This window comes from Cynocephalus volans, chromosome 4, assembly GCF_027409185.1.
Source record: "Cynocephalus volans isolate mCynVol1 chromosome 4, mCynVol1.pri, whole genome shotgun sequence".
Classification (NCBI taxonomy): Eukaryota; Metazoa; Chordata; class Mammalia; order Dermoptera; family Cynocephalidae; genus Cynocephalus; species Cynocephalus volans.
Window position 1 is genome coordinate 8,772,504 of NC_084463.1, and position 12,982 is coordinate 8,785,485.

The following is a 12,982-nucleotide window of genomic DNA, read 5'->3' on the forward strand; positions in this document are numbered from 1 at the left end:
AGGGATGGCCGGTTTGCTCACTTGGGAGAGCGTGGTGCTGACAACACCAAGTCAAGGGTTAAGATCCCCTTACCGGTCATCTTAAAAAAAAAAACAATCTCCCATTTGCATTACTGGCTGTGGAACATTTATTTTTAGTGTTCTTGCCAACTAGCAATATCTATTAAATCCCAAAATGGGATTTAAAAAAAAAAAAGTTGGAGAATTCACATTTATTGAATAACTGATGCAATACAAACTGGAATTTCTGAATTCCAAATAAGTAAGTTTCACTTTTTGAACATTTGATCTGTGTTACTTTTTAGCACCAACAGAATTGGTAACAGCCTGATGCTAACCTGACAATGGGTTGACAACCTCCTACTGGCTCTTCAATCTGCTTAATAACAAGTTCTTTGCTTCCTCTGTCATTCTCCCAGGGGATGGCCTATTGCCCTCCTTTCTGTACAATCTGGGCAAACCGACTGGTGATGGCAAGAGTAGTGTCAATGAAGCGGTCCACACAGCTAGAGAGACAATTTTCAGTGCGAGAGTCTAGGCGATTCCCTGGCTTTTCCACACATTTATCCCAGCATAGCTCCATGAAGTGATGGACCTAAGAGGAAAGAAAAATAGTAACCAATGGGGTCTGCAGATAGGCCTAACTGTCCATTTCCTTATTTCCTTCTCGTTTTCTGTCACCTGACAAAAACATTTTCAGTCAACAAACCATGGAGTCACTTTAGGCTCTCCTCTTTCTTCACTTCTTTGTCACCAGTATAGCCCAGATCCTCATCCCTATAGACTCTAAATTCTCAGAACTAATACCTTTTATGTTCCCTAAAGCAGCTAGCACCAGTGTAAACTGGGAAGGTAGGGTACGAATTCATTCCTCCAAACAGCTGCACTCATCTCATTCTGAACCTATCCCCTAGAGAGTAGTTCTTAAGTTCTTAACCTTTTTGCCTCATGGACATATTTAAGAATTCGATGAAGGTTATGGATCCACTCCCTAGAAAAGTGAGCACACAGGCACAAAATGTGTGCACATTCAGAATGTTCAGGACCCCAAGGTTTCTAACCAGAGTTCTTGCTACTCATCCTTCGCGCACTGCCTCACCCCCTTTGCCCTCCTCAACTTCAATCCCAGGGAGAAAGTAACCATTTACCTACAGCTTATTTTTGGGAGGCCGGGCACTCAATTCTAAAGTCCTAAAAGATGGCCATCATTACCTCCATTTAAGAGGCATGGTTAATCAATGGGTCCAAGGTCCTGCAGCCAGCAAGCGGCCACGCCAGGGTTCGAACCACGCCTTTAGGCTCCAAAACCCTTGTTCTAAACCAACAGTCTACACTGACTACTTCCGATCTCACCTTTATCCAATAACGTTCTAGTGCTTCATTTTCAAATACATTATGGCATATGATCCTCACAATCTAGTGAAGCAGTAGGCAATGGCGAAGCCAAAACTCACAGTGGATAGGTGTCTTGTCTAGAGGCACGTGGCCTGCAGGGGGCAGAGGCAGGATTAGAACCAAGTGTTCGGAACGACAGCCAAGACAGGTCGCTGGCTAGCAAAGTTTCCGTGCTCTTGCGTCGCCCAAACCTTTCTCCTTGTTTTACACCTCCTCCTTCCCCACGCTGCGCTTCCTTCGCGGGCACCTGAGCACTACCGATCACCAGAAGCAGCAGGGCCAGGGCTCGTCTCATTTGTGAGGGAAATGGGGCGCAACCGGATTCGAGCACCTGGTGGCCTCACCGAGCCGCAAATACACAGAGCTCCGCTGGTCCCGGGCCCTATACATTCACCCTCCTTTCCCTCCACTCTCCAAGGCTGGTCCCCGTCCCCACACCTGTGCAGTGAACTGCGCCTTCTGTTGTTCGGCCGCCACCAGGCGCTGTAACTCCGCTTCGTCCGCCTCACCCAGCTCCGCCATTGTCCGTAAGAGGCCAGAGGCCCTGCCGACGAGCGCGTGTGCGCATGCGCGGCGGGCCTACCGCCTCCCTACTTCCGGTTCACCCAGTGTTGTTCTCTTCCTACGCGTTTTCTTTCGTCTTTGTGGAGTGGGAGTTGTCGCATAACTAACTGCTTCCGGGTTGGTGGGTGACCTTGAGCCCTCAGAAGCGGGATGTCGACTCTTTGGAGGTTGAGTGTCCTTTGCAGTGCCCAAGGAGGCCGAGGTGAGGGGTCCTGGCAGTCGGAGGTGTTTAGCGCAGCCTCCAGCCGGAGAAGAGAAGGGGAGTGAAGTGGGGACTCGTCTGCCGGGTGATGAGGCACCTTGAGGAGAAGAGAATCCCTCTTTCTTCCCTTGGGCCGCTCAGGCACCTGCCCAAATCGCAGCAGTGACTTCTGTTGTCTACGGGCCCACATGTTCACCCGAGCGCGTTATCTCCCCTGCTCTGGGTTGACCTGATGATGCAGTAATCTGAAAGAGAGCTCCTTCTGGAAGTTACAGTTCTGCTGAAGCTATTCCACATAGGAGTTCTCTTTTTCTCCCCATTTACTGTCCTTAGAATGATTCCACCCTGAATCGGAAATGGGGATTAGTAGCTGAGTCTCAATGCCTGGTTTTACCCATTTCCCCTGGTGTTGGAGCATTGGGGTGGGGGGGAGGATCAATTCGATAATCATTTAAGTGGGCATTTAGGTTATACCAGGCACTGTAGTAAGGCTGGGATACAAATGTGGTCAAAACAGTTCTTGCTTTCAAAGAGCTTTTTCATTCTTAGAGAGAAAATACATGTAAGTGTAATTTAACATAAGCAAAAACTGTTGTGCTGTACATAAATTGGTATGGGAACCCAGAGAAGGAATGTTTTTAGCTCTGTGTTTTGGAAGGATTACGCTGTCTGTTTTGAGTCTTGGGGATATAGAAGTCCAAGGAAAGACGGGTATTACAGTTAGAGTTACTGCGGTGAGCAAAAGCAATGATGAAAGCATAGAAACTGCATGATAATTCAACAAAACAAAACAAATTGGATATTAGAGCGTGACGATCAATGTGAGAAGTGAGATGAGTCTGGAAAGGTGAACTGGAACCAAATCACAGAATAACTTGTCTTGATAAGGAGTGTGCACTTTACCTGATGTGTGGAGGGTAGTCCACACATTAAAAGGTTTGACCTGGGTTTGCAGTTTAGACTGACCACTTTGGTAACAATGTGGTGAATGGCCATTATCGGAGATGGGGAAGGCTAAGACACAAGTCAGGGAGACAAGATAGGATACCATCCTAATAGTCCAGGCAAGGTGAAGTCCTGAACTTGGAAAGTAGTAAAAAGAGAAGAAGATTGTCTCAAGAAATTTTAAGGAGATGTAGTAAGAAGATTTGGTGGTTGAGTTTAGGGGAAAAGTCTTTTGTGACTTCCAGATTACTGGGTTAGGTTAAAGCGTGTGTGGGTTGTCATTAAATAAAGTGGGGGAACATGGAAACGGGAGACAAGTTTGGATGAGAAGGTGAGTTGAATGATTTCACTTTTTGACATGGTGAATTTGAGGACAGTGTAGGTGTCTCAGTGGAGAGGCTTAGCAGGAAGTTAAACTTCTGAAACTCTGGCGAGATATCAGGGCTGGAGAAACAGATTTGGGTGTTATCAGCTTATAGGCAGTAAGTGAAACCGTGAGAGTGGAAGAAATGGCCTGAGGTGGGCATAGGGAATGAAGAGAGAAATGGGCAGATGATAGAATCCTGGGAAAACCAACATTTAAGAATGAATGCAAGAGGACACTGATATGGGATAGAGAATCAGAAGGAAAACTAGGAGAGAGTTCTATCAGAGAAAAAAAAGGAGGAGAGGCTACTAATGCCAGGTGATGCAAAAAGGCCTAATAAGATTAAAGCTGAACAGTACCTGTTGAATATGGCCCCTTGGAGATCGTTGGTGACCTACCAAAGCAGCTATGGTGAGGATATAAATCAGTGTCAGAGTTGAAGAATGATTGGGAAGTGAGCAAGTAGAGATGTTTTAGACAACACTTTAAAAAAGCAAGGTTGGAAAGAGAAGAAAGAAAGAGCAAGCTAAAGAGTGCATGGGTATTAGTTAAAGGACATGGGATCAAGGGAAAATGGCCAAAGGGAAGGAAGGAGAAGTTAAGGACACAGGATAGAAAATAAGCAGAAATTGCCTTTTTTTGAGTGCTGTTAATATTCTGGAAACTGTGCTACGCCTTTTGCATATATTATTTAATTTTCAACAGAGTATTGTGAAGAAAGTGCTATTATTTCTACCTTACAAATGAGGGAAGTGGGGCTTAGAGAGGCTATTTAACTTAGTTGCCCACAGTCTCATAGCTAGTAAGTGGTACAGCTGCATGAACTTAGATCTGTTTATTTGTAACCAAGAAACAGGATCCAGAAGCGGGCAGAAGGGGATGGTTTCAAGAGTGTAAGTGGAGGTGGAAGAAGGTAATAGGTGAACGTTGTGTAGGACTGAATTCCTTTAGGGCAAAGACTTTGTTTTTTATTTCTCTTGCTACAGTGCAGAGTGTAATCTTGCGTGTAGTAAATGTTTGCTGGATGACTAGATGAATAAATGGAAAGAGAAAGAGGCTGCCATTTATTTTTAAAAATTAATAAGTGATTTGTTGATTCTTAAGTCTTTCAATGGCTACTTAGTCTGACTTCACAGTAACCCAGTGAAATAGATGCTGTCATCATTTTACAGATGAGATGGTATCTCCTATTTAGAGTTAAGTAGCTTGCTTATAGTCATTTAGAAAGTCTGTCAATCCTGTTAAAGGACAGGTTCTTATGATCCCCCTAATGTCTCTTTCCTCAGCTCTGTTTCTTCGAGCTCCAGTGGTGAGACCTGCTCATGTCTCAGCATTTCTCCAGGATGGGCCTACCCCAGGATGGTGGGGAGCACAGCACATTCACCTCTCACCCAGCCGCCATTGTATGTTCTCTCCATCGTTGCTGCTTTCTGTGCTCTGGCTATCTTCACCTGGACTAATTATTATGCCTTTAGCAGGACTTGCTGCATGGGGGGTTGGGGGAGGAGGGGAACGCCTCTTGTATCCAACTCTGTCAAATGAGGACCTAGTTTACAGCTTTGGACAGACAATGCCAGCATAGTTGAATGATGCCATTTACACTCATAGAAAACATTTTGTCCTAGATCTTTAAAAATTTTTTTAATTTTCTTTCTTTTTTTTTTTTTTTTTTCTTTCCCCAAAAGATGATCGGTAAGGGGATCTTAACCCTTGGCTTGGTGCTGTCAGCACCATGCTCACCCAGTGAGCTAACCGGCCATCCCTATATGGGATCTGAATGTGTGGCCTTGCAGTTATCAGCACCGCACTCTCCTGAGTGAGCCACGGGCTGGCCCTTAAATTTTCTTTAAAAGCAAATAGCTATGTAGGAAGAATCTGCTCAGTATAGCTCAGTCACTCTTATTTATTTAGCTAATGGGTAGGAGCCTGATAGAGATAATTGAGAATAGTAGACATTTGAAAAGTCATATCTTGTGGACTGCATCATGTATATTTATAGATATAATTTACTTGCTTATATTTTTAGGTTGATTTAAAGTCATGGCATTTCCTAGATGAATACTGTTTAGAAATTATTAAAATTAGTCTTAGTAAATCTGTAGGTGGATAATTAGTTAACTGTATTTCCATTTTTAAAGTCTGGAGAGGTCAGTATTTTATAGAGATTAAAAATTTCTGGGCCGAACCCGTGGCTCACTCGGGAGAGTGCGGCGCTGGGAGCGCAGCGGCGCTGGGAGCGCAGCGGCACTGGTAGCGCCAAGGCCGCAGGTTCAGATCCTATATAGGGATGGCCGGTGCGCTCACTGGCTGAGCGCAGTGCGGGCAACACCAATCTGCGGACAACACCAATCCAAGGGTTCCGATCCCCTTACTGGTCACAAAAAAAAAAAAAAAATTTCTCTTGATTTTTAAGTCAACCACTTAGAGTTGCATCTGAGTTATGAAAGATTAGACACATCTAGTTTTTCTGCTTTTTAGAACTTTCTATCTTTGAGAAGTTTTTGTTTCTGGAATTCCTTTGCTTAGTTCAGTTCAATTTAGCAGAGTGGTTTTAACTTGGGAGTATATGGGGCTGAAGGAAAGCCCCTGAAGTTGTATACCTAGATTTTTATGTATGCGTGCATGCACATTTTTCTGGGAGGAAGCTCCCTCCTTTTTATTAGATTCTCAAAGGGGTCTGTAACCAAAAAAAGATAGAGCTTTTCAAAGAATTGTTTAAAAGCCCATATTGTTTTTCACTTACTTAAAGGTAAGTTTTCACGTTCCATATCTGTTTTGGGCTATTTATCAGTAAATGGGACACAAGAAGGATCATGATCCTAAAAGATGACATCAGAACTTTGTTTCTTTTTGAGTTGGCTGGTTTAACTTTGATTTGGGAGGATAATTACATTACTTTCAAAATTAAAAGGTGTAAATAAACAAGTAATGTTTTAAAGGAGTTCATCAGGTGTCACTAACATATTCAAAAGGTATTTGTCCACTTCACTGAAGTTCAAGACTGGCTTAATTCTGCAGAGATAGTTTGTCCATTTTCTTGCCTATAAGCAAAGCGGATCTGTCTTCTAATCAACATGTAGGCATTGAGACATTCTTATGGTAAAAGATTTCAAAGAAGGAAGATAGCTCTTTCTCAATTACCTGTTTTTATGTCTTACTCTCCAGAGTTAAATCATATATGTTGTTTGTCAGTTTGGGTTATTTTGTGGCAAATTTTGAATGTGGGAGATGTGTGTTTCCCCCCCTCAATTCTTATGAATCTGGTCCTTTTTGTAGCTGGTTCCAAGGCTGCATCTCTCCACTGGACCAGTGAGAGGGTTGTAAGTGTTTTGCTCCTGGGCCTGCTTCCAGCTGCTTATTTGAATCCTTCCTCCGCGATGGACTACTCCCTGGCTGCAGCCCTCACTCTCCATAGTCACTGGCAAGTACAGTGGTTCCTTCAGTATTACTTACTTTGTTTGCTGTAAGCTTGTCTCATGTATTACATATGAGGGAGAAGTTCATTAAGATACATAAGGCCTGCAGGAAATTTTAAAATATATATAAAATATTTATATGCCCAATTTATATATCCATCTGCCTATTTGATGTCTTTATTTCCATATCTGATACCATTTTGAATACAAGTGTAACATGTTATAAACCTGAGTTCCTGATCTCCCCAAATCTGTTCCTCCTGCACTCTTGAACCCACCTGAATTAATGGTATATTCGTTCTTCTACCTGTTCAAGCCTCAAACCTGGTCATTATGCTTGCCTCCAGTAGTACTCTCCTAACGGATCCCCTTTGTGTCTGTTCCCAACACAGCAGCCTCAGTGGTCCTGTTAAAATGTTAAGTTAGAACAAGACATTCCCCTTTTAAAACCCTTCGTTTCCTCATCTTAACTCAAACTGAAAGTCAGGATTCTTACAGTGGTCTATAGATGCTACGTGATCTGGCTTCCTGTTACTTCCCTCATCTCCAACTATTCTATTCCTCGTTTGCACTGCCTTCCTTGATATTCCTGGAAATGCCAGAACCCTCCAGGCCTCAGGGCTTTACTCCTATTCCTTCTGCTTGAAACTCTTTCTTTCTAGTTATATAATTGGCTTCTTCCCTCATCTCCTTCAGAAGTTAAATGTTACCTTCTCAACAAGCCTTTCCTAACCACTCATTCAAAATATTCAAAATTGCAGTGTCCTTCCTGACATTCCTTATCTCTCTCTCCTGTTTTATTTTTCTCAGTAGCACTTACTACCTTCTAGGGTACTACATCATCTGTTTATTATTTTGTGTATTGTTTGTTGTCCACCCCACCCTCCCGAATGAAAGCACAGGTACGGAAAATCACAAGAATCAGTCTGTGGTTTAATGAATCATTATAAGGGTAATACCACTCAAGTCAAAAAAATGGAACTTTGCCACCTATTTCAGAAGCTTCTTCCTTGTGGTCCATCTCAGATATAACTGCTCCACCTTCCACCCTCCCATCCACTACCTCCCCACAGTCAGGAACCATTATCCTGACTTATAATAATTACTTCCTTGTATTTTGTCATAGTTTTATCACCTAAGTTTAGTCTTGCCCCTTTACTATGATACATGCGTTTTTTTTTGTTTGTTTGTTTGTTTTTACTGTTTTTGTTTGCTGTTGTATCTCTAGTGCCTAGAACAATAGCAGTCAGTAAATACTTGCTGAATGAGTGAATACTCAGCTTCTATTTATTTTATTTGGTATAATTCTTAAGACTGTAAGTTAATGAATCTTCTAAAAGGAGTGGAAATGACAGGTTGTGTTCCTTGAGTTGTTTCTTTTATGTCGTTTTGCAAGAACAATATGATGTCATTGGGAAGAGGTGGGAGGCGCTTTTGGATTGTTAAAAGTAGAAGGATTTGGGGGAGTATCTTAAACAAACCATTCATTTTTCAGATATGGAAATTAAACCCCAGGGAGGTTAAGTGACTTGTCAGAACCATTTTCTACCTAATGTTATCTCTTTTTTTTGGCAGCTGGCTGGTATAGGTATCAAACCCTGGACCTTGGTATTATCCGCACCACATTATAACCAACTGAGCTACCCAGCCAGCCCCCTCTAGCTAATGTTAAAAAGGGTTTTACTTACCTAGTTTCTAGAGTTGATTAGGAGAATTAGTCTTTGTACCGGATAGACCTTTCAAAATAAAGGATTCCAGGTGCATGTGAAATATTAGACCACAAGTACAGTAATATTTCTCTAAGTGTGTTTCTTGGAAGGTGATGTATCTAAATTAATGAAAAATCAGAGTAAGAATAATTCTAAAGAAACACATTTTTATTAGTTGACTTCTTGATTCTCTTTTCTCCTCCACTTTGCTAATTCTGTTTCTTTTCACAGAAAAAAAACTTACTTGGAAAAGTTGTCTATAATTATAATTACTCTAGTTCCTCAGTATCCAATCTCTTTTAACCTGTTTTCATTGGACTTCTCTCCGGTTTAACTTAAATCATTCTTACCACGGTCATCAAAGACCTTCATCTTTCTGAATCCAGTTGTCAATTCTCTGTCCTACATTTGAGCTTTCATCAGCATTCAACTCAATTGACCATTTTCTCTTTTTTTTTTTTTTTTTTTTTTGTCGTTTTTTCGTGACCGGCACTCAGCCAGTGAGTGCACCGGTCAGTCCTATATAGGATCCGAACCCGCGGCGGGAGCGTCGCCGCGCTGCCAGCGCAGCACTCTACCAAGTGCGCCACGGGCTCGGCCCGACCATTTTCTCTTTTAAATTACTTTTCTTTGGCTTTTGAGATGCCATAATATCTCCTCCAGCAGGTCCTTCTCTTGTCTAACCTCTGAATGATAAGGTTCTCAGGACTCAGTCTGAGCATTCTTAATTTCTGTGTTTATACACTTTCCCTAGGCGAGCTTAGATCTGACTTCTTTTCCCGATTTGCATGCTTGTATATCCAGTTGTCTAATTGACATACCACTTGGATGTGTTATGGTCAACCCAAATTTAACATTTCTCAGATCACTCTTTTCTCCCCAAATCTCTCTTGATTTCCCCTAAAACTTCCTCCTCAGTTAAATTTTGTTGCTCAAGCTAAAAATCCTAGGAGTCATTCTAGGTAGTTCTTTTTGTCTTACTCCACATCTAATCCATCAGTTCTTTCTGTTAGTTCTCTGTTCAAAACATGGCTTGAGTTCTTACTTCACACCATCTTTCCTGTCACCAGCCTAGGTTAAGTCAACAGTCTTGCCTAGGCTACTTCTGGTGCCTTTTAACTAGTTTTCTATCTGTTTTTGCCCCCTTCCCCTGCCTGCAGTGTCGATTCCCTACACTACAGCTAGAGAGATCTTTTAAAAAGTGAAATTACATTCTCCATAGAAGATATACAAAAGGACATGAGAAATTGCTCAGCATCATTTGTCATTAGAGAAAGGCAAATCAAAACCATAATGAGATACCACTTTACACCCACTAGAATAACTATAATAAGAGACAGACAATAACCCGTGTTGCCAAGGATAAAGAAGTTGGAACCCTCATACATTTCTGCTGGGAATGTAAAACATTGCAGCCACTTGGAAAAACAGTTTGGCAGTTCCAACAAAAAATTAAACATGGAGTTACCGTATGACTCCCAATTTTACTTTTAGGTATATACTGAAGAGAACTGAAAACATGTGTCCACATAAAAATTTGCACAGGAATGATCATGGTACCATTATTTATAATAGTCAGAAAGTGGAAACAATTTAAATGTCTATCAACTGATGAATATCTAAATAAAATATGACTTATTCATACAATGGAATATTATTTGGCCATACAAGGAATGAAGTACTAATACATGCTATAATATGAGTGAATATTGAAAACATTTTGCTAAGTGAAAGAAGCTTGGTACAAAGGACACATATTGTATGATCTCATTTATATAAAATGTCCAGAAAAGGCAAATCTGTGGAGACAGAAAGCAAATTAGTTTTTGAGTAATGAACTAATGAGTAGAGAGTTTCTTTTTGGGCTGATGAAAGTGTTGTGGAATTAAATAGTGATGATGGTTACACAGCTCTGTGAACCACTGGATTGTACACTTAAAAGGATAAGTTTTATGGTATGTGAATTATGTCTCAATAAAACTGCTATAAAAAATAGTAAAATTAGGTCATTCCTTACTTAGTGTATTACCGGCTTAAAAGGTATCAATGGTTTCCTATCATATTTCAAATGAAATTCAGACTCCTTATTGTGACCTTCAAGGCCCTATGTAGTCTGCCCCTTCCTTCCAATGATATCTTCTTCACTCATGTGCTCCAGCCACACCAACCTCCTTACCATTTTTCAGAGATGCCAGGGTCATTGTCACTTTTATTTAGAATGTTTTCTCATTCAGGTCATTCTTTCTAAATGTTTCTTTATAGCATATTTATATGTAAAATATATATTTTTACTTTTTCTTTCTCCTTCTCTAGAATGTTTGCCCATAAGGGCAGGGATGCTATCTTATTTACTGTAGTCTCAACATTTATTACAGTTTTGGCACATAATACTGTATCTGCTTAGTAAATTATTTTTGAATTAATGAGAACTTTGTAGAAGGGGCTGGCCTATGGCTCACTTGGGAGAGTGTGGTGCTGATAACACCAAGGCCACGGGTTCGGATCCCTATATAGGGATGGCCGGTTACCTCACTTGGGAGAGTGTGGTGCTGATAAAACCAAGTCAAGGATTATGATCCCCTTACTGGTCATCTTTTTGGAGGAAAAAAAAAAAACCTTTGTAGAGCTTTTGTTTTAGTTAACAACAATAAGATTTTGTAAATAGAATAGAAATTAGTTACTGTCTCAGATATAAATGACTGGAAAATTGAATCAGAAGAGTAGGAAGATGTCTTTATTACACTATTAGGAAACTCTTGGTTCCTTCATTTTGGCTTATGATTCTTATTACCAGAATTGCTTTGGTTTAGCATCTCAAAAAAAGTATAGAAATAATTTCACCTACAAAAATGGCTACCTAGAATCCTCTAAACAAGCTAACAATTATTGGAATGGCAGATAGAACCATTGCATTTCAAACCTGACTGTTTTCTTGCAGCCAAGTTATCTGTATAGACTTCTCACTTCACTTGTGATTTTTCATTTGTGCTATGTTTTTTTTTTTTTTCTTTAGGGGCCTTGGACAAGTTGTTACTGACTATGTTCATGGAGATGCTTCACAGAAAGCTGCTAAGGCAGGCCTTTTGGCACTCTCAGCTCTAACCTTTGCTGGGCTTTGTTATTTCAACTATCATGATGTGGGCATCTGTAAAGCTGTTGCCATGCTGTGGAAGCTCTGACCTTTTTGACTTAATACTTTAAGAATTGATTGTATGCCTCTTTGCCTCTGCTCTGTCATGCCATTCAACTCACAATAAGGAAATAGCAGATAAATCCGTTGGTGGACAAACCTCTTCTGATCACATGGTTATTTTCAGAATTTAATCTTTGAGGAAAAGGTCTGAGAGGAATTATATCCAAGAAATTGTGAGACTGAGTTCTGTATTCTGGCGAGTTATTGGGGTTGTCTCCCAGCTTTATTACTATGAATACATGTTCAAATTTATTCTATATTTGTCCTGGGAATAATGAGCAAAGGGAAAGACTTAATTCATGAGTAAAGACTTTGCAGAAAATTAGACTGTGTTTGATTTTTGAAAACTTCCCTTCTCTGTTCAGTTGATACCAGCTACTAATGGTTACAAGTCCTAGGGAAACTTTAACGTTAGGAAATGCTGTTATTGCACATTACGAATTTCTACATCCTAGGAAGAAAAACTTGGGAAACTTCTGTATATAGAGAGGTTCCATTGAGGGAAGAGGTCCCCTTTGTGGATGTATCAAAATATTACAAATTCTAAAATGAGACTTAATTTGCAAATGCGTTTTACTTGTCCTAAAATAATCTGTCCATGAATGTAAAACTATAAATAATAAATTGTTATTTTCCCACTGGGAATCTCTAATGTGAAAATGTATTCTATGAAAAGAAAGTTTTTTTAAAAATTAAAATGTTGTATAATAAACAATGTATTCTACTCTTTTATGTATTAGCTGTCCCTAGTTTTATTCATTAAAATTAAGTGTCTATTGCATCCACAGCACTAAAACAGAACTGAGTGTTTACATTTCCTTCTGGGGCTTAGCAGTTAGGTAAATCAGACACAATGTGCTGTGATACAAAAAAGATGTATGTGTAATAGGCATGTAGAATTATTAAGATTTAGTAGTAGGAATTAGAAGTATGTCCAGATTATGGTGTTCAGTGAATGCCAGCCTTTGGAGTTCAAATTATATTCTGTATGCCTTTAGTCTGTCTGGTCTGAGTTGAATGTAAGGCATGATTGTTTCTCCTAGCAATACAGAGTAACTGGGACTTAGCACATTTCACTCATTGAGGACCTTACTGGGCAAATGAGATAAACTTGGATGGTAGCTGGCTAGAACAGTAAGTCTGTTCATTCATGCTTATGGTTTTGTAGGAGATTGAGGTGTGCATTAAGGT

At 40.4% G+C, this 12,982-nt stretch overlaps 2 protein-coding genes across 3 annotated transcripts; one reads left to right on the forward strand and one right to left on the reverse strand.

The window, feature by feature from the left end:
• Positions 1 to 104: 104 nt before the first annotated feature.
• On the reverse strand, positions 105 to 1,967 carry TIMM8B (translocase of inner mitochondrial membrane 8 homolog B). Its single transcript, XM_063093337.1, has 2 exons — positions 1,834 to 1,967; positions 105 to 595 (listed from the first exon to the last, which is right to left on the reverse strand). Exons 1-2 carry the CDS (start codon positions 1,915 to 1,917, stop codon positions 428 to 430), a joined length of 252 nt encoding a protein of 83 aa, XP_062949407.1. The 5' UTR covers positions 1,918 to 1,967; the 3' UTR covers positions 105 to 427.
• A 16-nt stretch (positions 1,968 to 1,983) lies between these two features.
• On the forward strand, positions 1,984 to 12,527 carry SDHD (succinate dehydrogenase complex subunit D). 2 transcript variants are annotated; one of them, XM_063093335.1, is made up of 4 exons: positions 2,004 to 2,161; positions 4,760 to 4,876; positions 6,750 to 6,894; positions 11,612 to 12,527. In XM_063093335.1, the coding sequence occupies exons 1-4, from the start codon at positions 2,110 to 2,112 to the stop codon at positions 11,775 to 11,777; spliced, it is 480 nt and encodes a 159-aa protein (XP_062949405.1). In that variant the 5' UTR covers positions 2,004 to 2,109; the 3' UTR covers positions 11,778 to 12,527. The 2 variants fall into 2 exon arrangements, with proteins under 2 accessions (XP_062949406.1, XP_062949405.1); XM_063093336.1 differs by lacking the exon at positions 6,750 to 6,894 and having other exon boundaries at positions 1,984 to 2,161; positions 11,612 to 11,700.
• Positions 12,528 to 12,982: the final 455 nt, after the last annotated feature.